At 47.2% G+C, this 24,841-nt stretch overlaps 1 protein-coding gene across 2 annotated transcripts; it reads right to left on the bottom strand.

The window, feature by feature from the left end:
* Window positions 1-2,923: 2,923 nt before the first annotated feature.
* CYS1 (cystin 1) lies at window positions 2,924-24,379 on the bottom strand. Of its 2 annotated transcripts, XM_045010938.1 has the most exons (4): window positions 23,641-24,379; window positions 12,818-12,866; window positions 6,123-6,370; window positions 2,924-3,728 (listed from the first exon to the last, which is right to left on the bottom strand). In XM_045010938.1, exons 1-3 carry the CDS (start codon window positions 24,037-24,039, stop codon window positions 6,150-6,152), a joined length of 669 nt encoding a protein of 222 aa, XP_044866873.1. In that variant the 5' UTR covers window positions 24,040-24,379; the 3' UTR covers window positions 2,924-3,728; window positions 6,123-6,149. The 2 variants fall into 2 exon arrangements, with proteins under 2 accessions (XP_044866873.1, XP_044866874.1); XM_045010939.1 differs by lacking the exon at window positions 2,924-3,728 and having other exon boundaries at window positions 5,996-6,370; window positions 12,814-12,866.
* Between the last annotated feature and the right edge of the window lie 462 nt (window positions 24,380-24,841).

Genomic DNA, 24,841 nt, shown 5'->3' with positions numbered 1-24,841 from the left:
TTTGCAAAACCCCAATTTGCATCTAACTCCGGAGTTGAGTAAATGCAACTGGAGTATGCATAAAAGTGGCTTTTGTTCTGTTTTTGGAAGATTTTGGCCTGGTTAACTAACTTCTAAGAGTTCTTTTCAGGCTTTTAAATTTCTTACCATTTCAGTGTTAATCTTTTTACAGGCCAACCAGTAAATCTTGTGAATTCCAAATTGCCTTCTGCTAGATTGTCATGCTGCTGACCAGGTCTTCAGTTTTTTTGGCCTGCTGTCCTCTGCACATGACTGCTTTTCACGAGACAGATGGTCAGTCAGAAGCCAAGATATTTGCCTTTTGGTTAATATTTATATAAAAATCTCTTATGATCTAGTTTTTTTAGTTTGCATGGCATGCTCTGAAGGCTCACTTTTTTTTTTTTTTTTAAAACACTACACTCAGAGAAAGCTAAGTGGCTGGAACTGGTAATCTATTTAAGTGGTAACCATGGAAAATGTGACCCTTTCCTTAACCCTCTGACCAACTGTGGTTTGGTTTGGTGTTTTTTAAGGAGTGGCTTTTTGTGGAATGGCTAATAGCCAGCATGGCACTAAACATAAGGCAGTTAGTTTGTGCAAAGTACAGCACATACTGTATTTGTATAATTTTGTTTTTATGTGCTGCTTCTAGATGAGGGAAGATACCATGCTAAATTGTGGAAAATACTTTGTTTGGAGAGGACTGAGAGCTTTTTGCACTAAATACTGTGCCCTGCTCTAGTACACTAGGCTGTATATATCATGTAGAAGGGTAATGACTGAAATGATGGGCTAGCTACTCAGCTGGTGTAGCTCAGTGCAGTCCCATATGTTTAGGACCAGGCTTTTCAAAAATAGGAATGAATTTTGTCATCTTATGAACAACTGGCTGTCACAGACTGGACTAAAGTATGATGTCCCCCCAAATGCTAATGGGGAGAAAATAAATCTTCTTGCCAGGCAGGTTAGATTTCAATGTTCAGTCCTTAGGCCTAGTGCCAGCCTCCAGGTACTTTTCTTAATAATCAGTCAGGGATGTCTATTTCTTTGCCTTTTATTTTAATATTTTCTCTTTCTATAAAATTGCCAAAACACAGTCTTTCCTTTAAGACAACCTGAAAAGTGTTCTTAGCTGGAGCAGTTACTGAATAGAGCTGCAGAGAGAGAAACTGAACTCTGACCTCAGCAAGGCAGAGCCTGGAACCGGAGGAGGTCTCAGATACTGAAGGAGGCTGTGATCTCCCTGCCTACACAGTATAACAAGCCGGTCTGGCATCTCAAAGGGTCTGGAAAGTTGGTAGATTTTTCCAGCCGAGCAGTCCCCAACTGACGGGTACCACCTTTCTCCAGCCTCCCCAATGTTATATTGGGGTGTGGCCAGAGGGGGACTTTCATCCAGCTATTCATGGCTGGTAAAATGAACCCTGGAGGCCGCAACCAGCTGCCATAGTTTAAAGCAGCTTGGTGGTGATCCTAAAGTAGGCCAGGCCCCAGAACCAGAAAGCCACAACCAGTTCCTCTGTGGCTTCCTCCCCCATCTGTGCCTATCACATACTGGGCACCCCTTAGAATCTGGCCCTGTGTGACTGTCCAAGAACAGCCCCAATCTAAAGGAAGAAACCTGGATAGCATAGAAATCTAAAAGTTGGCTAGTGTCTGAACAAAAAGGGGACACACCATGCATGCGGCATCATGGGTATGTATAGCTACTAGATTTAGAAATTTTCATACTTTTTTGTGTTCTCTACAAAAAATGCACTATGTATTCTCACTCTGATATAATTTTGCTTGCTATCATGGCAGGTTATTGGAGATTAATTTTGTTTAATTTAATTCTGGCCAATGTAATAGAATACTGACCTTGGTCATATAAATTCATGTAATTGCTTTTGTGTAATTTTCACACATGGTAATATTATTGAATGTGTTGTTTCTACTCAAGCACTAGTTATTCCCATATTTTCTATTTTTGTGTGTGGTTCTACTCCTAATATGCTACTCTACCTCCCCCAACCCCTGCACATATATCTTTTGACTAACAGCAGGATATTTCTGGATATACCAAGCTATTCAAGAACCAGTGTGCTGCCCTAGGCTTTAAACTTACATGGCTTTCTGAAAGGCTACCTTTCTTTTTTTCATCCCCCCATTCCCTCTTATTAAGGGTGTACATACATGGCGGGGGGGAGCCTGCACTAGCTCTTCATTAACTCCCTGTGTAGGCACTCATATTGTGCACTGAGTGCCTTTGTGCTCAGGAGCATAATGCACTTTGGCTAAACTGCATGAGGGCTCTTAGTGCGCAGTCAGTGTCCCCACATGGCGAGTTTTAAAGTCACATTTTAGCTTATTTAGCATATTAGCACTAACATGCCCTAAGTATAACTTCCGTCTGATTGGGTACCACAGCAGACCTCCAACAGGAACCTTTCTGTCCTTCTCTATGTAAGGTTCACACCACAATGATACCCACCATCTGAGTACATGAGCGGGACATCTTTTGGAACACTGTTTCTTATCCAAATTGGTCAGTAGGGGGTTTTGTGCTATCTGTGTGATCCTCTCCATCCTTCTAGAATTGTGCACATCCCCTTATAGATGCACTTTGCCTCTGCTATCTTCATATTCTTGGAAGATTCATTAAAAGGCTATCAGTGTGCTGAAGAAGCACTGAGCAGGGGAGGACTATGAACCAGTATGTAGACATCTGTGCTCTGCCACATTGGCTAGGAGAACATGACAACCTGGAGATAGCCACAGGTTCCTCATTATGTAATCTGGAGGAAAAACTAAAACTAGATGCCTCATTAGGAAGAAAAAATCATATGCGGTGATAACTCATTAAAAATCCTACTGGATATCTCCATGAAAAAATAACAGTTAGGGGGACAGAAGATTGATCACCCTGTCTCTCTCAAACTGATACTTTTGCCTTTTATTGAGAATTACATGGAACATAGATATTTGTGAAATATACACCAAAGTACAAAAGGAAAGTCAAACCTTGACATCTTAAGGTGTATCCCACTGTTCCAATTAGAATGTGCCTCACTGATTTGCCTTTGAGATTTCATCTGACATGTGTTATGTTCCATCGGAGGACAGAAAAGTTATTTTTTCTAATTCTGATAATAAGCAGCTACTCCAAGTACATCAGGCTCCAAAAAAAAAAAACCAAAACAAAACCCTACACACACCAGAAACCTTAATTTAAAAGTACAAGGCTTCACCGTCACCGGATTTGAACTCTTAGATCCTGCAGCCTAAGTGTGGAATGATTGATTCGCTTCCCTCCCTTTTTCTGTACTGTGGAATATTTAATAATAAAAAAAAATGTGGGGCAAATTCAGACCTGGTGTATAGAGTTGTAATCTGCTTACCGTAGGTCTGAATTTGACCCATAGCTAAGTGTCAGGAAAAGTAAATTTTGGATATATCCTATCAAGTAAGTATTTATTCAAATGATTTGCTGCACTTCTCTGACTGAAATCACTCTGTCAGAATGGCACATCTCAACCTTGCAATACATTCAAGACTTCATACACAAGTATTACTTGGAAACTAGCTTTTAAATATTAATTTACAAGAGGAATGTAATATGATCTTATTTTTTCCCCACCACTTTGCTTTTATTCACTGGTCAGTGAGGGTTCCTTCGTTAATCAGTGCTCTTGCTCAGCACTTGCCAAAGAGGAGTTCTTCGAAGTCCTACAATACTAACAGCCATAGGCGCCGACTTATATGGGGCTCTGGGGCTTTAGCCCCATGAATAAATCCCAAGCAGGGGCTCTGTCCCACCAATATTTTTTCTCCCCTGCTTGGAGCGCCCCCCGCCGCTGCCGCCGCCGCCGCCGGGGCTGCCCAGAGCCCTTTAAATCCCAGCCGCGGCCGGGAATCAGAGGGCTCTGGGCTGCCTGCTGCAGCGGGAAGCCCAGAGCCCTCTGATTCCCGGCTGCGGCTGGGATTTAAAAGGCTCTGGGCTCCCCGCGGTTGCAGGCAGCCCAGAGCCCTTTAAATCCCAGCAGCGGCTGAGATTTAAAAGGCTCTGGGCTCCCCGCGGTTGCAGGCAGCCCAGAGCCCTCTGATTCCCGGCCGCGGCTGGGATTTAAAGGGCTCTGGGCTCCCCGCCGCAGCGGGAAGCCCAGAGCCCTCTGATTCCCGGCCGCGGCTGGGATTTAAAGGGCTCTGGGCTCCCCGCCGCAGCGGGAAGCCCAGAGCCCTCTGATTCCCGGCTGCAGCTGGGATTTAAAAGGCTCTGGGCTCCCCGCGGTTGCAGGCAGCCCAGAGCCCTTTAAATCCCAGCCGCGGCCGGGACCCAGCGGGCTCTGGGCTGCCTGCTGCAGCGGGAAGCCCAGAGCCCTCTGATTCCCGGCTGCGGCTGGGATTTAAAAGGCTCTGGGCTCCCCGCGGTTGCAGGCAGCCCAGAGCCCTCTGATTCCCGGCCGCGGCTGAGATTTAAAGGGTTCTGGGCTCCCCGCCGCAGCGGGCAGCCCAGAGCCCTCTGATTCCCGGCCCCGGCTGGGATTTAAAAGGCTCTGGGCTCCCTGCGGTTGCAGGCAGCCCAGAGTCCTCTGACTCCCAGCCGGGGCTGGGATTTAAAGGGCTCTGGGATCCCCGCGGCTGCCAGCAGCCCAGAGCCCTTTGAATCCCAGCCTCTGTCCGCTGATTGCCCCCTCCCCAGACCCCTGCCCCAACTGCCCCCCAGAACCTCCACCCCCTATCTAAGCCCCACTGGTCCTTGTTCCCCAATTACCCCCTCCTGAGACCCCTGCCCCTAACTGCCCCTTGGGACCTCAGCCCCTATCTAAGCCTCCCTTCTCCTTGTCCCCAACTGCCCCCTCCTGAGACCCCACCCAACTTCCCCCCCCCAGGACCGCACCCCCTACCTGTCCCCTGATAAACCTTAGACTCCCATGCCTATCCAATTGCTGCCTGTCCCCTGACTGCCCCTTCGAACCTCTGCCCCATCCAACTCCCCCTGCTCCTTGTCCCTTGACTGCCCCCCGGAACTCCCTACCTCTTCACCAACCCCCAAACCGCTTACTGTGCCACTCAGACCAGCGTATCTGGCTCCATGCAGCTCCAGACAGTTGCTGCCATGCTCCCCCATGGAGCCCACAGCCCTCTCCCACCCCCAGCACCTGCCTTCCAGATTTGAACACCTCAAAATTCAGGAGTGCTCAAGCTCGGTTTGGGCAGCTTTTACTTCATTTCTCCCAAATCAGTTTCCCCTGCAAGGTGCCAACTGAAGGTGTTGGAGAACAGAGAGATCAGGTGGCCTCCTAATGCCTGGAAAAGAGACAAAGGCCGGAGGAGGGAGTCTCAGTGCCTGTGCGGACTTCTGGGAAGTGCACGGTGTGGAAGGGGATGCTGTGATGCTTTGGAACATCTCCATACAAAGCCAGTCAGGACTCTGGGGGAGCCTCCTCTCTCGGAGCATACTGTCTCCAGGGCAAGAAGTTTACACCTTCCTGGGTCTGACCTCGGAGCATTCAGCATGCCCTTCCACATCATGCACTTTCCAAAGTGAGTCTGCCCAGGCTGGTCCTGGGGCAACCAGAGGTCGCTGCACCCCAACTCTGCAGTCAGATGTGACTCTCAGCCAGACAGTAAAACAGAAGGTTTATTAGATGACGGGAACACAGTTTAAACAGAGCTTGTTGGTACAGAAAACAGAACCCCTCTGTCAGGTCCATCTTGGGGGGTAGGGAGCCCAGAACCAAGTTCTGGGTCTCTCCCCATTTCCCCAGCCAGCTCCAAACTGACACTCCCTCCTCTGGCCTCTGTGTCTCTTCTGGACAAGGAGGCCACCTGATCTCTTTGTCCCCAACACCTTCAGTTGGCATCTTGCAGGGGAAACTGAGGCACCCACACAGTATTCAGAGAAAATATTAAGAACATTCCCACTTCATCACAACAGATGCCTACTTCAATATACAGTATTATATTTTGTTGCAAGTGCTGCTTCTGACTTTCCACTTTTAATTGACCCTTGTAATCTTGTGGCACTGACGCGTTGTAGCTTCATTTTATATCGGCTTACAGGGCGGGAGCGGGGGGGCACCACCATTTTGGGCCCCACCAAAAATTATACAAACCTGCCGCCTATGCTAACAGCCTCCTGAATGGTAACATTCTCTCTCATTTCATTCTCGACTTCTCCATTTCTTCAGAACAATCTCACTGTGTGTGGGGTTATTTTGTTGGCAGAACCCTTGCTCATATGTGCCACTGTCAGCTATGATCGTACAGCACGGGCTCTCAGCGGCAGTATTCTTGTTCAATACTCGCCATGAGCTCTTCTTCAGAGTAATCGTACGATATTGGGGATTGCATCTCTGGCTTCTTGTTACTTCTGACTGGAAACCTATAGGATGAGACAATGAAGTATCTTTACTGTAAAAGAAAATCAAGCTCTGAGAGACATAGTAAGCCCCTTATCCCTAACAGGGAATGAGAAACATCATTATTTGTGTGTGCAAAAGTCAAAACAAACCCATCCATCTTACTGAACCATGGATTCTGTAATGGTAAGCAGGCCTTAGTTTTCTGACCCAAAAGACATGTGGTGCTCATTAGTGATCTTTGGGTAACAATGATTTCTGACAGGTTTCAGAGTAGCAGCTGTGTTAGTCTGTATCCCAAAAAGAACAGGAGTACTTGTGGCACCTTAGAGACTAACAAATTTATTTGAGCATAAGCTTTCGTGGGCTACAGCCCACTTCATCGGATGCATGCAGTGGAAAACACAGTAGGAAGATATCTCACTCACTCACACCCCCCCCCCCCCAATGGGTGTTACCATACACACTCTCATTAGAGTGATCAGTTAAGGTGAGCTATTACCAGCAGAAGAGAACTTTTTGTAGTGGTAATCAAAATGGTCCATTTGCAGCAGTTGACAAGAAGGTGTGAGGAACAGTGGGGGGGCGGAGGAGGGAGGAATAAACATGGGAAAATAGTTTTACTGAAACAAGCACCGAGAAGAAACTGGAATGATTTTCGATGGTATAATTGGAAGTGGAATGTTCATGTTATGTATGCTGACAATCCTAGAATTCACTCCTGCCCTTTCCTGCCTGAGCTAGGAGGGGTGGGAGAACAGTGGAGAGGTTTTGACCTTGCAAAAGTTACCACAAACAGTTAACTCTACCTGGTAGGCCTGTTTTACCACTCCACAGAGCAGACAGCAGTCTGTTGGGCAGGCAGCTTGGAGCCTCTCCGGGCTGTAGATCTACACATTCTTTTGAAACCGTGTAGAGCTGGAGGGCAAAGACCCTGGGCCTCTAGCCTTGTGTTCTCTTGAGTGCTCACAATCTTGCACTCCCTGTGTCCTCTTGCCCCCAGAAAGCATAGGGGGACATGGGGCCAGCTTTGGCCCTAAAGAAGAGGCTCCATCTTGCTAATAGTGTTTAACAGCACACACATAATTAAATATGGAAGTAACTGTCTCCCCAAATATTGCATGCAGCATTACCCCAGTGATTCAGGGGCACAATTCCTGTACCCCTAGTATGGGTGTGTGTCTGTGTGGGGCAGAGCCTAGGAGCACGTGCAGCACAGCAGAAACAACTTCTTCCCCCATGCCCTCTTTATCTGAGTAGTGGCCTCAGCCCCCTACGAGAGCACAGCGAGCCCCCTGCAAGCCAGAGACAGGAACCTGCTAGGGGTCTGGGGCACGGAGGTACTGTGGGATGCTGTCAGGGGGCCGGTGCACATGTGGTAAAATAAAAAGCCTTTTGAAAAAAAAAATGGCATAATTTTGAACTCTTGGGGTCAACAATACTGGATTAATCAAGAAATCCTGTATTCTACTCCTTGTTCTCGCATTATCTTCCTCTGTGGCATCAGGCAAATCCATCTGCTTCTGTGCCTCACTTTCCCCATTTGTCAATGAGGGATGATATGTACCTAGCCCCCAGCAGTGCTGGGGACATTAGTTCATAAATGTTCGTACAATGCTGTATGAAGCGACTATTTCTGTGACCCTACGTTACCGCTAGTGCTGTGCTGCAGAGGAATGTCACTACGAGGTAAAATGGTTTAATCCACAAGAGACTTTGTTCTCAATAAACTAAACTAAATTTTCCAGAGCTCTCAATTCTGACTATACCTGCAGGTGGGTATTGCTGGGCCCTGTGTTTCATTCAGTGAAATGGGTTTTTGTAGCGCTTTCCCTGAAGTGGGTTTATTTTTGGTGTTAGTGGAAAAAAACAAACAGGAAAGAGCTGATTTCTTCATATCCTGTGTATTTGGTACTTAAGCAGAGAGGTTTTTCATACCAACTAGCCTGGCTTCAACTACATCCCAGCAAATGGGACTTGATACCTAGTGCCTATAAGTTTACACACGTGGGACTGGTAAATCCAAGTCAATGGTGTGAAAGCAGGGACGAATGGCCTGCATTGCTGATAGCATCTTTTTCAGAGGAAAACCAAGGGCATGTCTGCCAGATGAAACCATACGGATAGTTCATATGCTGGACAGGAAGAGGTGTGGAGCACACTGAATTAGAACTGCAGTGAGGATCCCTGAGAACTCTTCTCTAACAGAAGTTTCTATTGATTCAATGTTTTTGTACCTCAATAGTTTTCGTTGGTAGACTAGAGTTCTTCGCTATGAACAAGAATTCATTCCTAGTGTTGCTGAAAGGGACATGCACCTGCTGGCAATCACAGTCCTGCAGTAATTGCTTTGGAGCAGTTTTGCCCACAGCATTGCACTGATTGTATGTCAATCCTTATAATATAAAAAATTCTCATCTGTCTAGTTGTCCATTTGGAAAAAAAGTGCCCTGATCTGGCTGTGTAAATGTCAGGAGCTGCAGATGTCGTCAATGGCTTTATTTTTCAAACAGGCCAACTGGCATGGCAGATATGTGAATTTCCCACCCGAGAGGCAGTTAATTTACTTTGCACAGTTTCTTCAACCACAAGTTCTACTGGCACCAACAGGTATTTAGCAAATGAGTCTTCTCTTGATTCCTTCATTCAATTTCCTTCTTTTGACAGAGTGGAAATTATTTGGTGCGTTTTTTTTCCATGTAGTAAATAGGAGATGGGAGAAACACTTAAAAGCAATGTGCGGGGCCCAAATACTTCATAATAGGAAAGGGAAATGTAGTTTCCAGGGTTGTGAGTTCAATCCTTGAGGGGGCCACCTAGGGATCTGGGGCAAAAATTGGTCCTGCTAGTGAAGGCAGGGGGCTGGACTCGATGACCTTTCAAGGTCCCTTCCAGTTCTAGGAGATTGGTATATCTCCAATTATTACCTTTATTACCTTACCTAGAAATATGATTTGAACCCACAACTGGCATGTGATTTATTGATTATAGCTCATCATGTGACCAGCCCTCTGCTAGTTTTATAGGAATGTTGAATGATGGATAAGAAACAGCCCCTGGCAAAATTTCCAAGACTCCATTTCAAAACCTACAAAACATTAATTGTTTCCATTAGTGATAACATAACTTTTTTTTCTAATTATTCCTGATGTCTGAGGCTGTCGACACAAAACACCTTCCAGTGGCACAGCTCTACTGCTGCAGGCTGTGCCGCTGGAAGGTCTCTCATGTAGCTGCTCTATGCCAATGGGAGAGCTCTCCTGTCGACCTCCAACAAGCGGCGGTAGCTGTGTCGGTGGTAGAAGCTCTCTCTTCGACATAGCGCTGTGCACGTTCCCACTCTTGCTGGCAAAACATATGTTGCTCAGGGTGTGTTTTTTCACACCCCTGAGCAGCATAAGTTTTTTGCCGCCATAAGTGATAGTGTAGACACGGCCTTAGTCTTCATGGTGACCTTTAGGATGAGAGAGGCTCTCTAAAGAAAAAATCCAACATACTGAAAAATACATCAGCTGTCAACTTTTTCTTTTTAAACAATCATGAATGAACAGGGCGGAGCGTAACACTAATGGGCTAGGACAATGGCTGGAAAAAAGCAAACAGCCCCATAGCCTTTATTTTCTTCCTCCAACCCTCATGGAAATGTGCACTAGAGTTTAATAGGGATGAAACCTATATTGTCCTGCAGAAATAGAACATGGCTCCTCAGAAATTACTCTACTCTAAAGGTCTGAGCTCTCTGGTTTGCTAAGGCCACTTTGTGCTGCTTAAAATAGCCAGAGATGGTAGAGCATTCCCCCTGCACAGGAGATCTCTTGGGTGGAAGAAAGCTGGCTGCTCTAGTAGCAGCCAGTCCCAGTGTTAAGCAAGAGACGGGGTGTGTCCGGGGAATTTTGGGGGTGGGGCATGGATGGGACTGGGTCTGCTGAAGCAGAGCTCTACTATGCTGATCCCACACTGTAACTAGTGGTGCAGAAGTTAAAGTAGGTCGCCAGCTGCTCTAATTTACCCTGGTGCTAGGTGGCTGAGGATCAGGAATTGTAACTGTCTGAGCTCAGTCTATTCCATTGCAGTGATACCTCCTGACTTGGAATGGGAAAACCCCAGACATTTTTCACCTGGTACACACAACCACATTAGCCCCTCAGCAATGGTTTGAGTCATGAGCACAAACTCAGGCACAGCTCACCACTCCAGGCATTGTGACCTGGCGAATGGGATCGCAGCGCCACTCAGCTTTGGCCTGGCAGGAGTCACTCACTGAAACTTGGCCCTGCAGCTCTCCTTCACGACCCTGCCAGGTCACAATGCCATTTACCTTGGGGGCCTCTCAAACAGGCACTCTGGGACAAACTACCCCTTTTTCACTCACCCCCATGGAGCTGTGTCTCCCCCCGCCTCCCCAATTGGCACACCTGCCAATGGTATGCACTGTACATAATGTACACACAGCTGTGGGCTCCACTGATTTGGAAAATAGCAAGTCAACACACCTGGGGGGGAAAGAATTCAAAACACAGCTATTCAGTGGGAGGGAGAAAACTGGAAAGCAATAATGCAGACAGGAAAAGGGCCAATAGCGTGCAACATACAAGACAGGAGTTTGCAGTGGAGCAGATCAGCACAAAAAGGCGCAACTGCACCAGGAATACTGTGCTCATGTCTAGTCACCTCATTACTAGGAAAATATTAACAGTTTGGAGGGAGTTTAGAGAACAGCAACAAAAATGCTTACAGGGCAGAGTGGACCGACAGAGTGAGAGAAGCTGAAAAGAAGCAAATGTTTAATTTAACTGAGGAAGGGGAACAGGAGAGGAGACTACATCTATTTAAGGGTGTTAATGCCAAGGAGGAAGAGCAATTATGGAGAGGCCATAGGATACACAGTAAATAGGATACAATGTGAGACAGGACAAGTTAAACTAAATACAAGGAAAATTTCCTGTTATCAAGACGCATTAGGCTGTGGATTAATCTCCCACAAGGAAAAATGGCAGGAGTTCCTTTGCTTGAGAAACACACTAGGCCAGGGGTCAGCAACCTTTCAGAAGTGATGTGCTGAGTCTTCATTTAGTCACTCTAATTTAAGGTTTCGCGTGCTGGTAATACATTTTAACGTTTTTAGAAGCTCTCTCTAAGTCAATATTGTATAACTAAACTATTGTATATAAAGTAAACAAGGTTTTTAAAATGTTTAAGAAACTTCATTTAAAATTAAATTAAAATGCAGATCTTATCAGTTTAGTGCAGTGGTTCTTAACCTGGGGTGCAAGATGCCCTTTCTGGGGGTGCAAGACAGGCGAGGTTTTTTTTTTTAAGCAGGTGAATCATTGAAAACACAAATTAAGCACAGGCACATAAGTACAACTACTCTTTCATCAAACCTATGTATTTATTAACATACTTTTTTTTAATGATTACTGTAATATACAAACCAAGTTTTTAAGTTGATTGTAGTGTAATTTTTGATAAGGGGTAGGAGCACATATTTTGAGAACTCCAGACTGTCAGCGGGCTGAGCGGGGCCGGGTGCAGTGTATTAAATTGCTCCCCATAGGAATGTGCTACTTACGGTGTACTACTTAGGGCTGCCAGTCCTGATGCTCTGAGCGACATGGTAAGGGGACAGGGAATAGGGTGTGGTTGGATGGGTGTGGGAGTCCCAGGGGGCCTGTCAGGGGTTGGGGGTGTGGATAGGGGTTGGGGCAGTCAGGGGACAGGGAGCAGGGGGGCTTGAATGGAGGGGGTGGGATCCCGGGGGGGGGCAGATGAGGTGGTCAGGGGACAAGGAACGGGGGGGTTGGATGGGTGGGGGGTTCTGAGAAGGGCAGTAAAGGGGCAGGGGGTCCCGGGACGGGACGGTCAGGAGACAAGGAACAGGGGGGTTGAATGGGAGGGGTTCTGAGGGGGGCAGCTAGGGGGCAGGCTGTTTGGGGAGGCACAGCCTTCCCTATCCAAGTATAGTGTATTAAATTTCTTCCCATAGAAATGTGCTACTAACGGTGTACTACTTATGGCTGCCAGTCCTGGTGCTCCGGAAGTACCACATTCCTACGGGGTGAAATTTTAATACACTACAGGCAGACACACCTCAGACTGGCAGCGGGCTGAGCGGCCGCCGTTCTGGGGTTCCGTCAGCTAGTTCCTGCTAGTTGGGGTCCCAGCTGCTGCCCCTACTCAGCCCACTGCCGGCCTGGGTGAACGGAACTGAGGGGGCTGAGCAGGCTGAGCGGCTGGGACTCCAATGTGCCATTAAAAATCAGCTCGCGTGCTGCCTTTTGGCACGCGTGCCGCAGGTTGCTGACCCCTGCACTAGGCAATGTACAACATGGGAAATCCTGCCCTAGCAGAGGGATGGACTAGAGGCTCCACAAGTGATTTGATACTGTCACACCCTGGTGCTAAAGATGTAACGTGAGAGGAAGACCTGCCTTTCTGCGAAACATCACATTGACATGCTACTTACTCACTGGCGGAGTTGTTGTTCTCTGGGTCCTGCATGCTTCTTGTTAAGGAGGCCTAGGAAAGAATAAATGGAGCAGTGTTGTCATATTTGAAATAAAACATTTGCAAATATATAGCTACCTTTGCATGTGACGAGCCACATTAGCCCTGCCTTAGCACTCTATGCAACCTCAATGAAGGCAATCAAGGTGCCCAAGGTGTAAGAAACAGACCTGTTGTTTTTTAGTTATGAAAGCCTCACTAGGTCACCTTCAGCATCTAAGGAACCTGGGTGTCTTTGATCTGCAGATCTGGAATCATTAAATATTAACTAATTAAGCCTCTTAATTTCCCTGTGAACATTAGAATGCCCAGTTCAAAGATGGGTAAATTGAGGCCTAGAGCAGTAATGTGATTAAAGAGAAGTTAAAAGAAAGCTGTCCTGATTCTTCTCATCTGACTAGTCTGAAAATGTCCCTGAGGAGAAGCATTTCCCACCACATACAAACCAGGAATCGCTCCTACAACTGGCACTTGTAGTTAGTTGGTATCGCTGTGCCCCTTGCTGGCACCAACTGTCTTGCTGAGAGCTGATTTTATCTGTGACCCTTAGAAATCTTGGCCCAGGCCCAACATTCATTTTCTGTCAAAGGATGAAACTTGACCTACACAAATGTTCATGAAAAGCAATTTAAAAGGACAGTGGATACAAGTGAGGGGAAATCCTAGTTACAAATATGTTTTCTCCTTGTTTTCCAGTTCTGGTTAATGTACACTTTGGGGATGTTACTGCAAAGAGCGAGTGGAGAGCAGGATGGAACCAAGCAATGCAGGAGTCATACAGAACACCCTCTGCAATGCTGCAGTCTTACAGTGCATTTCCATTTATTTTATTTTTTTAAATGGAAGCACGTCCTTCCGTGTTACTGACTATGCAGATTTGCTTACAGAGTGTTAATTGCACAGTGATTGCAGGAAGCATGCTGCGTTGGATGTTCATGTTTTCAGTGAGCAGGGCCGGCTCCAGGCACCAGCCCAGCAAGCAGGTGCTTGGGGCGGCAAACGGAGAGGGGCGGCACGTCTGGCTCTTCGGCAGCAATTCGGTAGCAGGTCCCTCACTCCCTCTCGGAGCAAAGGACCAGCTGCCAAAGACTGAAGCGGCGGTGGTAAAGCTGATCACGATAGCGGCTCTCCCTCACCCCCCCACCACACCCAATCTGCTTGGGGCGGCAAAAACCCTGGAGCCGGCCCTGTCAGTGAGACAAGAAATGAATTGGGTGTGGGAGAGTTTCCCATTCTCAGTTCATCTTTTCTTTAATTAGAGAGGGACTAGAGACCCACCCTTCACATGGGGTTTACAAAGCACAGAGTTAGAGGCCAGTCAAATGTGAATGCAGGCATGATCAGACCCGGGAGTTTGTTTAGGCTCAATGATGCTGATTTGTAATAAAATGAAAATTCAGCAGCCTCGCCAGATGTGCTGTGCTATTGGAACAATGTCAAGGACAGTGTTTTCCTTTTCATCTTTCTTTCCTCCAATTCCTTCCGTCTTTCTGCTCTCACAGGAGGGTGGCTTCCAATAACACTCACACCCAGCCAGGCCAATTTTAAAAATTCAATGATGGTCCTGAATCGGCCAATCTTGATTCCCAGGAGTTCACCTGATTCAGGGGAAGGGTCCAGCTGATGCAAAATGGACAAACCTGCATAAGGTGAGCAGACTTTGGCCTTGGCTTTCATTTTCTTTGCAGGAAAATGAAAAAGTAGCTTTGTCTCCAGAGAAGGAAAGAGAAAAGGCTTTCCTGGGAAAAATGAGACTGCAAAGGGGGGGGGGGGGAGGGGGAAATAGCATAATATTAAAGCCTCCTACCCAGCTTACAGCCTGTGATTCAGCTTTGCTTGGCTTTTTCAGGCCCAGATAGTTTGAGAGATTACTTCATCGGGAGCAGCACCTTACATTACAATATGCCTACAGTGGGTGTGACTGCAGCTCAGGAAGACACACCTGAGCTAGCTTTAGGCCTGGTCTACACCTAAAACGTTAGCTTGACCTAGCGACATTGCTCAGGACTGTGAAAAATGTCATGCCCTGTGCAGCACAGGGTGACTCACCCCCTCTGCAGATGCAGCTAGATAGAGGGGAGCCCACCTCTCCAGGGGATGGAATTACTACAGCGATGGAACAACCCTTTCTGTCACTGTAGTACGTGTCTACACTGTAGCACTTGTAGTGTCGATATACCTTTAATCTAGGTAGCTTGGGTACCTGAACAGTGAAGCGACAGAAGCACGGGTAGTCTACTCACAGGACTAACCCACGCTGAAGCGGGCACTGCCACAACTGTTCCGGTGCCCAAGCTAGCTAGATTAGCCCCGCTAGCATTATCGCTATTTGAGCTACACTCGCATGCCGTGATTACAGTGTAATCATACATACCCTTAGTCACCTGTTTAATTCCAGCTCAGTAAGGGCTGCTCTACATGCTGTTTTGCGCCAAGTTAACTAAATTGAGCTCAACCCCAATTCAGTTAGATCTGTGCAACCCCCTTGCCTGGAGGCAGTTCTATGTGGATAAGCTGTGTCCATGTGAGGGGGTTACGCTGACTTCACTACAGCTGTTTTTTATACTGATTTAGTTACGCTAGTGAAAAAAGTGTGTGCAGACAAGTTGTGAGTAATGACTGCCTCAAGGCTGGGATGGATGTCTGGAACTTGTGACCTTGCAAATCTTTGGCCTCTCTGTTAGGGGTTTACAAGGTAGGCAATTGAGTGATGGTGGCACTGGTCCATTAGCAACCAAGGACCAGATTTGTAAAGGCCTTTAGGTGCCTAAAGATGTAGTTCAGTGCCTAAAGATCTTTAACAATCTGGCCCCAGCTTCTTTCACACAGGCCACCGAAAGGTTGTTTATTTTTCTTTTGCAACGCTCTGTTTGGCCTGAGAAGACTTCTTAGACTAATAGGAAGCAGTCGCATGAGTCAGTGAGAGGCCCATTGGCGGGGTTGTGTGGAGAAATTGAGAATTTGCTCTGGTACTTTGGCACCATCTACACATTTTATGGAAGAAAAGAGAAACCTGCTCCCCCCTGACTCTCCAAAGGGACAAGGTATTGGTGGGAATGGTGTAAGGAGCAGTCTCAGAGTGGAGAACCCGAGTGCCCCTTCCTGTCTCTGCTGCTGTGGAACATACCATGATCTTGGCGTGCAGGAGAGTCTCATTAGAGACAAAGGGCCAGAGCCACCTGCTGAACTCCTGGTGCAGGACTGTGGGAGGAAGACACTCTGCCAAAGGGGTGCTTAACATCACATCATCCCCTCCACTACAGACGACCACAATGGCACCCGAAGAATGGGCAGCACTGTTCTGGGTTGGGGAGTAGAAGGGCCCTGTGACTTGCCCCACAACAGCACAAAGCTGGCATCCCATGCAAACGCCTGTGAGAAGGCAGTACTGAAAACACAGCCTGCTCTCCCTCAGTGGACAGAGAGGGTGCAGCTCCTTGCACAAGCAGGTATGACTCTCACCCCCCAGTGGTAAAGCAGCAAAGAGCACTTCATTCCAACGACAGTATTAGGCCATGCCTACACTGCACTTTCGTTAGTAAAACTTTTGTCACTTGGGTGTGAAAAAAATAACCCCCTTTAACGATGAAAAGTGCCAGTCTGGACAGTGCTTTGTCGGTGAGAGACAAAGCTACCACCCCTTGTTGGGGGGTGATTTGATTTTGTTGGCAAGAGAGCTCTCTTGCTGACAGAGTGGTTACACCGAGTACTTTACAACGGCCCTGCCATAGTGGAAGAGCTGTGCTGCTGTAAGGTGTGCAGTGTAGGCATAGCCTTAATCATGAGCACTGAATGGGACTATACACTTCTAGGGGCATTTGACTCTGCTCTTAGCTCTGGGAGAATGTAGCCAACATTCCCAGCTTCCAACACTTTTCTAGGCAGGAGGATGCTGGATGTTTTAAGGGTGTGTTAAAATCTGTTGTATAATTTATTTATTTTTTTCCCCCTGTGGCTAACTCTTCCACACTGTGAGCTGTACGTGTTATGTGGGCGGAAGAGAGAATTAATTAGTCATCAGGACTGTCTCTGGTTAATAAAACCTGCTTCACAATGCAAAATTAGCTCCTACCTTCCAGGGGTGATGGAATAATTTGTATAGTGGAGGTGCTGAGAGCCATTGAACCAAACTGTAAACCCTGTATATAATGGAAAGCACTTTAAGCCAGAGGGAGCTGCAGCTCTCCCAGCACCTCTAGTTCCAGCACCTATGCTACCTTTTGTAAGGACCTCTTTCAGCGGCAACACTTGTTTCTGAAGAGAAATGTGTATTAGTATATGCAGGTATCTACTACTATGTAATCTACTGCCTCAAGAAAAGCTCTGGGAAACAGAAGAGAGGAAGGTAAAATATAGTCTACACCTTCAGGTCTCTACCCATGCTTCTATCTGATCCCAGTTCATCCCAGATGGGCAAGATGACACGGTCAGAATGACCAGGAGAAGGAGACGATCTTAGCAGTAGTTCAGGTCACACGGCATGAGATGTCCCATTGAGTATGGCATGGAATAGACATAGAATGAAATCTAACTCCACCCAGGTGTGCTCATGTTAGTTGTAATTTGTATGGTGCACATGCAGCAGGTAACTTACATTAATGTTTTATGTGGGTTAACGTGATGCACAAGGCTTCAATACTAGTGGGTCCCTGTCCTGCAGCTAAATGAATAATCACTGGGTTGTTTGGCACCTCTCCTATTTCAGTGAAGTGAAAAGTTAAATCATGTCAGCATCGTGTGATGCGGCTTTTAGCCTCTTTCTAATTCTCAGCCAGACTGCAGAGCCTCCTCCTTGTTTTCTTTCCATCCTATTTCCAGGTTGGGAAGAAGGTTTTGGCACATGGTGCTGAGTTTGGCTGGGATACAAATCATTAGAACTCAGTAGATCAGATTCATCCCTGCAGTGAAACTCCACTGAAGTCAGCATAGGAGTGTTACGACAGATGCTGACGGGAAATGAAGAAGAATATGGGGAGCTCCCAGAGAATCCTTCCTCTAAAATGTTTGAGAGCTAGAATTTTTTCTGATAGACCTCCTCCTCCCCTCCCTCCATTTTTTTTGCTTTAGATCAGCAATCATTTATAGTACAGAAGCAGCAAAGTGAACCAAACTCTCTGTAAAGACCAGAAAGTGATATTGGTAGAAAAAACACCTCTGTGTCCTGGTGGCCATTCTGTTCAGCTGTCAGGGTGAGTGCAGCACAGCTGTGCTGTGATGACATAAGCTCTTTGAAAGCAGCATTCTTTTTAGTTAAGATTATAACACAACTACCGGTTTGCTTGTCCACTGGCCAAACTGCTAACTTGTGTTAAAACTAGGGGCTTGTGATCCACACATAAAAAAAGTGAATCATCAAGATCTAACTCTGGAAATTAACAAGGGGAGTTGCGCAGTTTGAAAAATCTGTTTGTTTGGATTTTCCATCCAATCATTCCCCCAGCTGTAGCTAGGAGTTGATAGAATCACAGATGTTAGAGCTGGAAAAGCTCTATTTATTAGGTCATCTAATCCATTTCTCTGCCAACGCAGGATAGTTCCGTACAGTATGTTTTCTAGTCTTTTGGTCATGGAATGAGGGACTTGACTTGAGGGCACGTTCGACTACTAACAATAACTTTTTAAATGTTGAAAATGATATTTAATAGTGTTCGAAATAAACAATATATTTTATTCACTTTTAAAAAGTGTTTCAACAAGAAAAGGAACACTATTTAGTGACAATGTAAAAGTAGCTATAAAAAAGTGTGTGTGTACATGTGCACACACCTGTGTGCAATGAAAAATGTCTCTTTGGACTATCCATACGAAATAGAGTGTAAATAAGATTTAGCTAACCAGCCACAAGGTGACACTGTTTCACACAAATCTACTGAAAGGGCACTTATCTGGATGTAAAAAGGATACACTACCTTTCTGACCAAATCAGATTTCTAAAAGTACATTACAATCCATTGGACTGTGACTACTAAGTATTGTGTACTACCATTAACTATACCATCCCATATGCAGTGCTGTATTGTAATCACTTTATGTCTCTATTAAGTAGGTGCTACTATAACACTGCAGAAAGCTATTTAAAAAAAAAATTGCTTGCACATTTTTCCATGTTAGGAAGCCAGGAGCGTGATGAATGAGGCCATGGCATCACAGTCCTTTCTGGTTTCCATAGAGAGTTGCCATCATGTACTGTACTATAGCAGCTTTTGTAAAACCACAAATATTCTTTTTGAGCTGAGCAAAGAAAAGTGAGACAGAAAAACAAGAGTGATCGCTCAAGCTCTAGATGGGTGAGTGGGTGGCTGAAATTAAATGGAAGCTTAAAAAAGAATGGTTTCCGAGTGGTAGCCGTGTTAGTCTGTATCAGCAAAAACAATGAGAAGTCCTTGCGGCACCTCAGAGACTAACAAATGTACTAAGGTGCCATAAGGACTCCTTGCTTTTTTAAAAAGGAATGGTGACTGCTGTCAGAGTGATCCAGGGGTCCCAAAAGAATAAGAATTGGGAGATTTGGGTTCTATTCCTAACTCTGCTGCTAGCCTCAGTTTCTCTATCTCCATAATCAGAATAATACCAGTCCATGTATGAGAACTGCTTTGAAATTTCAGATGAAAATGCTTAATGCTCCAGGTTGCAAAGGAGAAAACCCCTGACCTAACCTGAGAGTTAATTCTCTTTGCAAAGCCCCTGTAATTGTTTGTTTCTCTTCAAATGACTTGGGGGCAGGGAGAGGAAGAGGAGGGGTTAAGAGTGCTTTTGTCAATTGTGTTAGCTCAATTGAGTTAGGTTAACATAACTGAAAACCCTTCTTTCTATTGGTGTAGATACAAGCTGACAACTTCGAAGTCATGGTAGCCAATCATGTTGTATCTTAGCCTCCTCACTATTCTAAGCCAATGGTGCACAAGCCTCTGTCCATGGGTGCCTTCAACCACTGGGGTGTTTCTTGTGGCTCCTCACTTTCTGCAGACTGTATGCTGTAATTTAAAAGTATTCTGTTCAATCCAATGCAGACCTGTCTTAGGGCCAGACGGTGCCCTCCTCTCCTACCCTGAGTACCACCTTACTCTCCAAGGCGTTGTCATCATGCAGGTCTCATCATGAGTCAGAGGATCAGAATCTTGTCTGTAGAGAGTTAGCCTGAAACTAGTGCTTTGAGAGATGTGAATTGACCTTGATTTATCTGTGTGGTGCTAACTCTGAAGCCTAATGATGATAGTGTAGATGTCAACATTCTTCACTAATATTTAAGTGAAATATCCAATTGATATGAATAGCCACTAGGGCTGGTATCAGAAATTATAGAAAAGATATGAAAAAGATATTAGGTGAATGGCTAATACCTTTAGAATACTTGAGCATATCTGTGAAGGAGAGGCATACTGGCAAAAGTGAGTTGGAGAGGGCAGAAAGGTACTGGGTTAGATAAATACTGCAAGGAGTTTCAGCAGCATCTTGTAAAAGGCTAAAAATAGTGCATGGTATCACATATCAGTATATGCATGTATCCACTTAGACTTAATTAGATGAATTCAGACATGTCTGCTTCAGCCTTAATTCTTCATTTCATGGACCTTTATTGATTTGTCAGTTCAGCATTTTACTAATACCTACTCTTATGGATTAACTTTCTCTGGTTTATTTTTTATAAAAAAAAAAGTAACCCTGTTCATTACCTGTCATGACTTACTGTAGTTTGCCAATTTATGTTATAAATAAGAATATACAGAATAGTAAAAACGTAGCTACTTAAAAAGAAGCCTACACATAACAGCCAAATTTCAACTGAGCTGTCTTATTTTTAAAAACACCACCACCAATATTTGAGTGCACCACCACCAATATTGTTAGGGGAGAACAAAAATATAGAGCCGTATCCTCTAGCCCTTACATGAGTAAAGATTAACAAGTGAAGTCAAGTAATTCTCACTCATGAGCAATCCCATTATGTGAGTAATGGTTCTAGGATCAAGGCTTAATTTTTAAATTGTTCTTATAACTCAAACACACTCAAAGAGGATATTGAACCTCTATTTTTTCGTGATGTCTAAATAAGACTTCGCTTTGAGGTGTGGTTTTTGTTGTTTTTTTAATGTGCCCATGCTTATTGTTGACAAAATAATTACTCTGTTAGGAAATTTATATCAAAGTTATCATTATCCCTTGCAAAAACAGTTTTACAATGGAAATAGGAATATAATCTTAAAGTGAGACTGTCAGGGCTTTAAGCTTCCATTTAGCCTAACCTAAAAGTTGTTAGGCATCTGATGGGGAAAGTACTCTAAAAAACAGTAACAAATATTTAGAATTCAATCAATCAGTGTATTCCCACAATTTTTGTAGTCCCACCTGCAGCAGCATCTAACAAACAGATCACTGTTCTTGGTGCCCTGGGTATCATGCTACGGTGATACAGAAATTGAAGTTAATGTTGTCTTTGTTGGATAGGAAGAGAGCCCTGTTAATTTCAGCTCTATTCACAAGAAAATTCAATAGTTGCTGTATAGAATAAGACTGAGGTGTTGGTGTGGTGTGTGTTTTTTTTTTTTAAGATGGTACCATTGTTACTGAAATGAACTGGCAAACATTAAAAGGTTCTATATCTATATCTATCTATCTGTATGTATGTATGTGTTCAGGTTCAAAACTATTGCTTACATGACTGAACAAAGAAAAAATGTGAGCTGTGCTGTATGCTTTATTTAATGACACTAGGATTCTTTTACAAGGAATTAATTAAAGGAGGAAAAAACCTTTTAATGGAGCACAGAAAACTGAGACTGGCATGACCCTTTCATGATTATATTTCCCCTAAAAGAGAGAAGGAATTTGGGGAAGAGCAACAGAAATGATAAAAGGGCTGCAGGGAATGATTTGTCAGGAAAGATAAAAAGAACTGACTATGCTATAGCTTGGCAAACCACTGGCTACGTCGACTGATATTACAATGATAGACTTTTCTAATGTACACAGGGCCTAAGTAGAGAACCAGCAACAGAAAGAGAACTATCTAAGGGTTCACCCCACAACTTTAGCTGAAGGACGTAAACAACTAAGAGAGATGGAGAAGGAGCTACAACTAGAAGTAAAAGGATTAAATGAAAAAATGGGCAAATTAAGCTATGCAAATGTCCCCATAGAAAGGGGAGAGCCCTATAGCTTGGGATGCAGATCTGCAGATGTTATAGCAGGGGTCGGCAACCTCTGTCACGTGGCTCGCCAGGATAAGCACGCTGGCGAGCCAAGCCAGTTTGTTTACCTGCTGCGTCAGCGGGTTTGGCCAATCATGGCTCCCACTAGCCCCGGTTCGCCATCCCAGGCCAATGGGGGTGGCGGGAAGCGGCATGGGCCAAGGGATGTGCTGGCCGCAGCTTCCCACTGCCCCCATTGGCCTGGAGTGGCGAACCGCGGCCAGTGGGAGCCGTGAGCAGCTGAACCTGCTGATGCAGCAGGTAAACAAACTGGCCTGGCCCGCCAGCGTGCTTACCCTGGCGAGTTGTGTGCCAGAGGTTGCTGACCCCTGTGTTATAGGAACTGGTTCTGCATTGAACTCAGGGAACTGGGCTGGTTGGGACACCCCTCCCATGGAGGCAGGCTAGCTAGGACTCCCAGAAGAAATTAAATAGATAGGGGACCTGCAAGGGAAATGAGTGATAGGTTATAGGGGGACTTCCAAGGGGGGCAGGCTGGCTGGACCTGAGGGCATGGTGTTAGAATGGGAGTCCAAGTGAGGGATGGGGCTAGGTGGATCCTCAGGGCAATGGATTAGATGGGATCCTGGAGGGCTCCCTGGATCCCAAGCGCATGGGTTGATGGGGCCCTGGGGGTGGGCCAGAGGGGACACCAGGGGCAGGATGGGCTGTCTGGCACCTTCACCCTTGGGGTCTGGGGGTGGGCTGGCTTTCCTCCCAGACAATGGGCCCCAGGCCAGGGGGGTAGAGTGGGCTCCTGGGGGAGTTGGGCTGGCTGGATCCCTGGGTGATGAACCCTGGGACGATGTGTTAGGGGGGAACTGCGAGGATGGGCTGTCTGGATCCCAGGGGGACAGGTTACAGGGGGCCCATGGGTACAGGCTGGCTGGATCCCAGGGTGATGGGCCCCAGGAGGAACTGACTCTGGCTGGCTGGGGCCCTGGATGGATGGGCTGGCGGGATCCAATGGTGCTGGAACTAGGGCTGCTGGGGATGCTGCCGTACCCCCTGTCGTTGAGGTAGTATAACAAACACCAAATACAGGGTTTCCATCACCAGCACCCCCACTATAAAAACTGTTCTAGCACCCCTTGCTGGATCCCAGGGGATGGGCCCCGGGGGGCTGGGCTGGCTGGATCCCAGGGGATGGGCCCCAGGGGGGATGGGCCCTGGCAGGACAGGGTACTGGGGCCTGGGACCAGGCTGGCTGGATCCCAGGGCAATGGGCCCCATGAAGCTGGGTTAGCTGGATCCCAGGGCGATGGGCCCCTGGCGGGACGGGCTGGCTGGATCCCAGGGCGATGGGGTCCTGGGGGGATGGGCCCCGGCGGCATGGGTTACTGGGGCCCGGGGCCGGGTTGGCTGGATCCCAGGGCGATGGGCCCCATGAAGCTGGGCTGGCTGGATCCCAGGGCGCTGGGCCCTGGCAGGACGGGTTAGTGGGGCCCAGGGCTGGGCTGGCTGGATCCCAGGGCGCTGGGGCCCTGGGGGGACGGGTTAGTGGGGCCCGGGGCCAGGCTGGCTGGGCCCTGCCTCTCCTCCATCTCGCTGCCTGGGCTCCGCTCCCGGTCCCCTTTCGGGGTGGGGGTGTCACTTACCGGCTGGTCCCCTCCGGCGGCACCGCTGCCCCGGCCGCTCCCTGCTGCTGCCGCCGCCGCCGCCGCCCTTGGGTGCCGGTCGTGGCCGGCCCAGGAGTCCCCGGCGGGCCCCCGGCGAGGCGGGCCCGGGCTGGGGGCAGCCGGTCCCCGGGCCGTGGGGGGCAGCGCGCCCGGCTCCTCGCACTCAGCCAGCACCTCCTCCAGCAGCTCCCAGTCCGAGTCCTCCGCCGGCTGCGGCCGCCGCAGGCTGCTGCTGGGCAGCTCCGTGGGGGCGGGCGCCTGGCTGCCCCTGGCCTCCTCGCCCTGCCCGCTGGGGGCGCTGCTGCTTCTGCCCCGCCTGCCGGGCCGATCCGCGCCGGGGCTGCAGCTCCGCTTCCTCCTGCTGCTGCCGCTGCCCATGCTGCTGCCGCGGCTGCCCCCCGGGCCGGGGTGCTGGCGGGGCCTCCTAACGGGGTGACTCGCCGGGCCGGGATTCCAGAGCCCAGCTGCTGCCGCTGCCTCGGAGCATCCTGCTGATCCCGGATCCCTTCTCTCCCCTCCCTGTCTCCCCCTTGTTTGCCTTGAGGGACCAAGGAAAAGCACTTTCCTTAGAAGTGAAGCGACTGACTCCTCCTGGGGAAGGTCCAGTAGTGGCAGCCAGTGAGCACAGGAGCAGCAGCCAGGGAACCTGCCCTCCCAGCTGCAAGGAAAGGAAATCGGCTGTTTGGAAGCTGCGAATCCTAAGAATTTACCCTCGGGAAGGAACCAACTGGGTGTAACCTCGGTGTGTGTGTGTGTGTGTGTGTGTTAGTTACATGGAGCCAGTTCAAAAACAGCCCGGAAAAAAATCTTCAAAAAAGGAAATACCACAAAGCCGTGCTCAACTTCAATCTGCTGTTGGGTCTAGTCGGTGGAAACTATGACAAATAAACATGGATATATATATATATATTAGTGTGTGTATGCGAGAGAGCGAGAGAGCGTGGACTGTAAAGTGAAAGGAGAGAAAAACTCAAAGCAAAAACTTTAGATTCAAACTTCAGCTTAGTCCAGAGAAATAACAGCCCTTTCCTCTTCACTCTTCCCCCAGCACAAAGTTTTCATATTCTCTCATGCTTTCAAATTCAGTTCCTTTAAGGGCAGGACAAAAAATAAGCTATTTATACAACATATTTGGACTCTTAAACATAACTAGGGCACTGGTGGGATTAACTGCAGAAGA

The sequence above is a fragment of the Mauremys mutica genome, chromosome 3 (assembly GCF_020497125.1).
Source record: "Mauremys mutica isolate MM-2020 ecotype Southern chromosome 3, ASM2049712v1, whole genome shotgun sequence".
NCBI classification, from domain to species: Eukaryota; Metazoa; Chordata; order Testudines; family Geoemydidae; genus Mauremys; species Mauremys mutica.
The sequence above is the reverse complement of the archived record's forward strand: the minus strand, read 5'-3'. Positions and strand labels throughout refer to the sequence as shown.

What these genes read in the sequence shown, in the direction of transcription:
- CYS1 (XM_045010938.1), bottom strand. Translation starts at nt 24,039, where the DNA reads ATGGGCAGCGGCAGCAGCAGGAGGAAGCGGAGCTGCAGCCCCGGCGCG. An exon ending in CCGCCGGAGGGGACCAGCCG is followed by an intron (nt 12,867 to 23,640) that starts GTAAGTGACACC and finishes ATTCTTTCCTAG; the next exon opens with GCCTCCTTAACAAGAAGCAT. An exon ending in AGAGAACAACAACTCCGCCA is followed by an intron (nt 6,371 to 12,817) that starts GTGAGTAAGTAG and finishes CTCATCCTATAG; the next exon opens with GTTTCCAGTCAGAAGTAACA.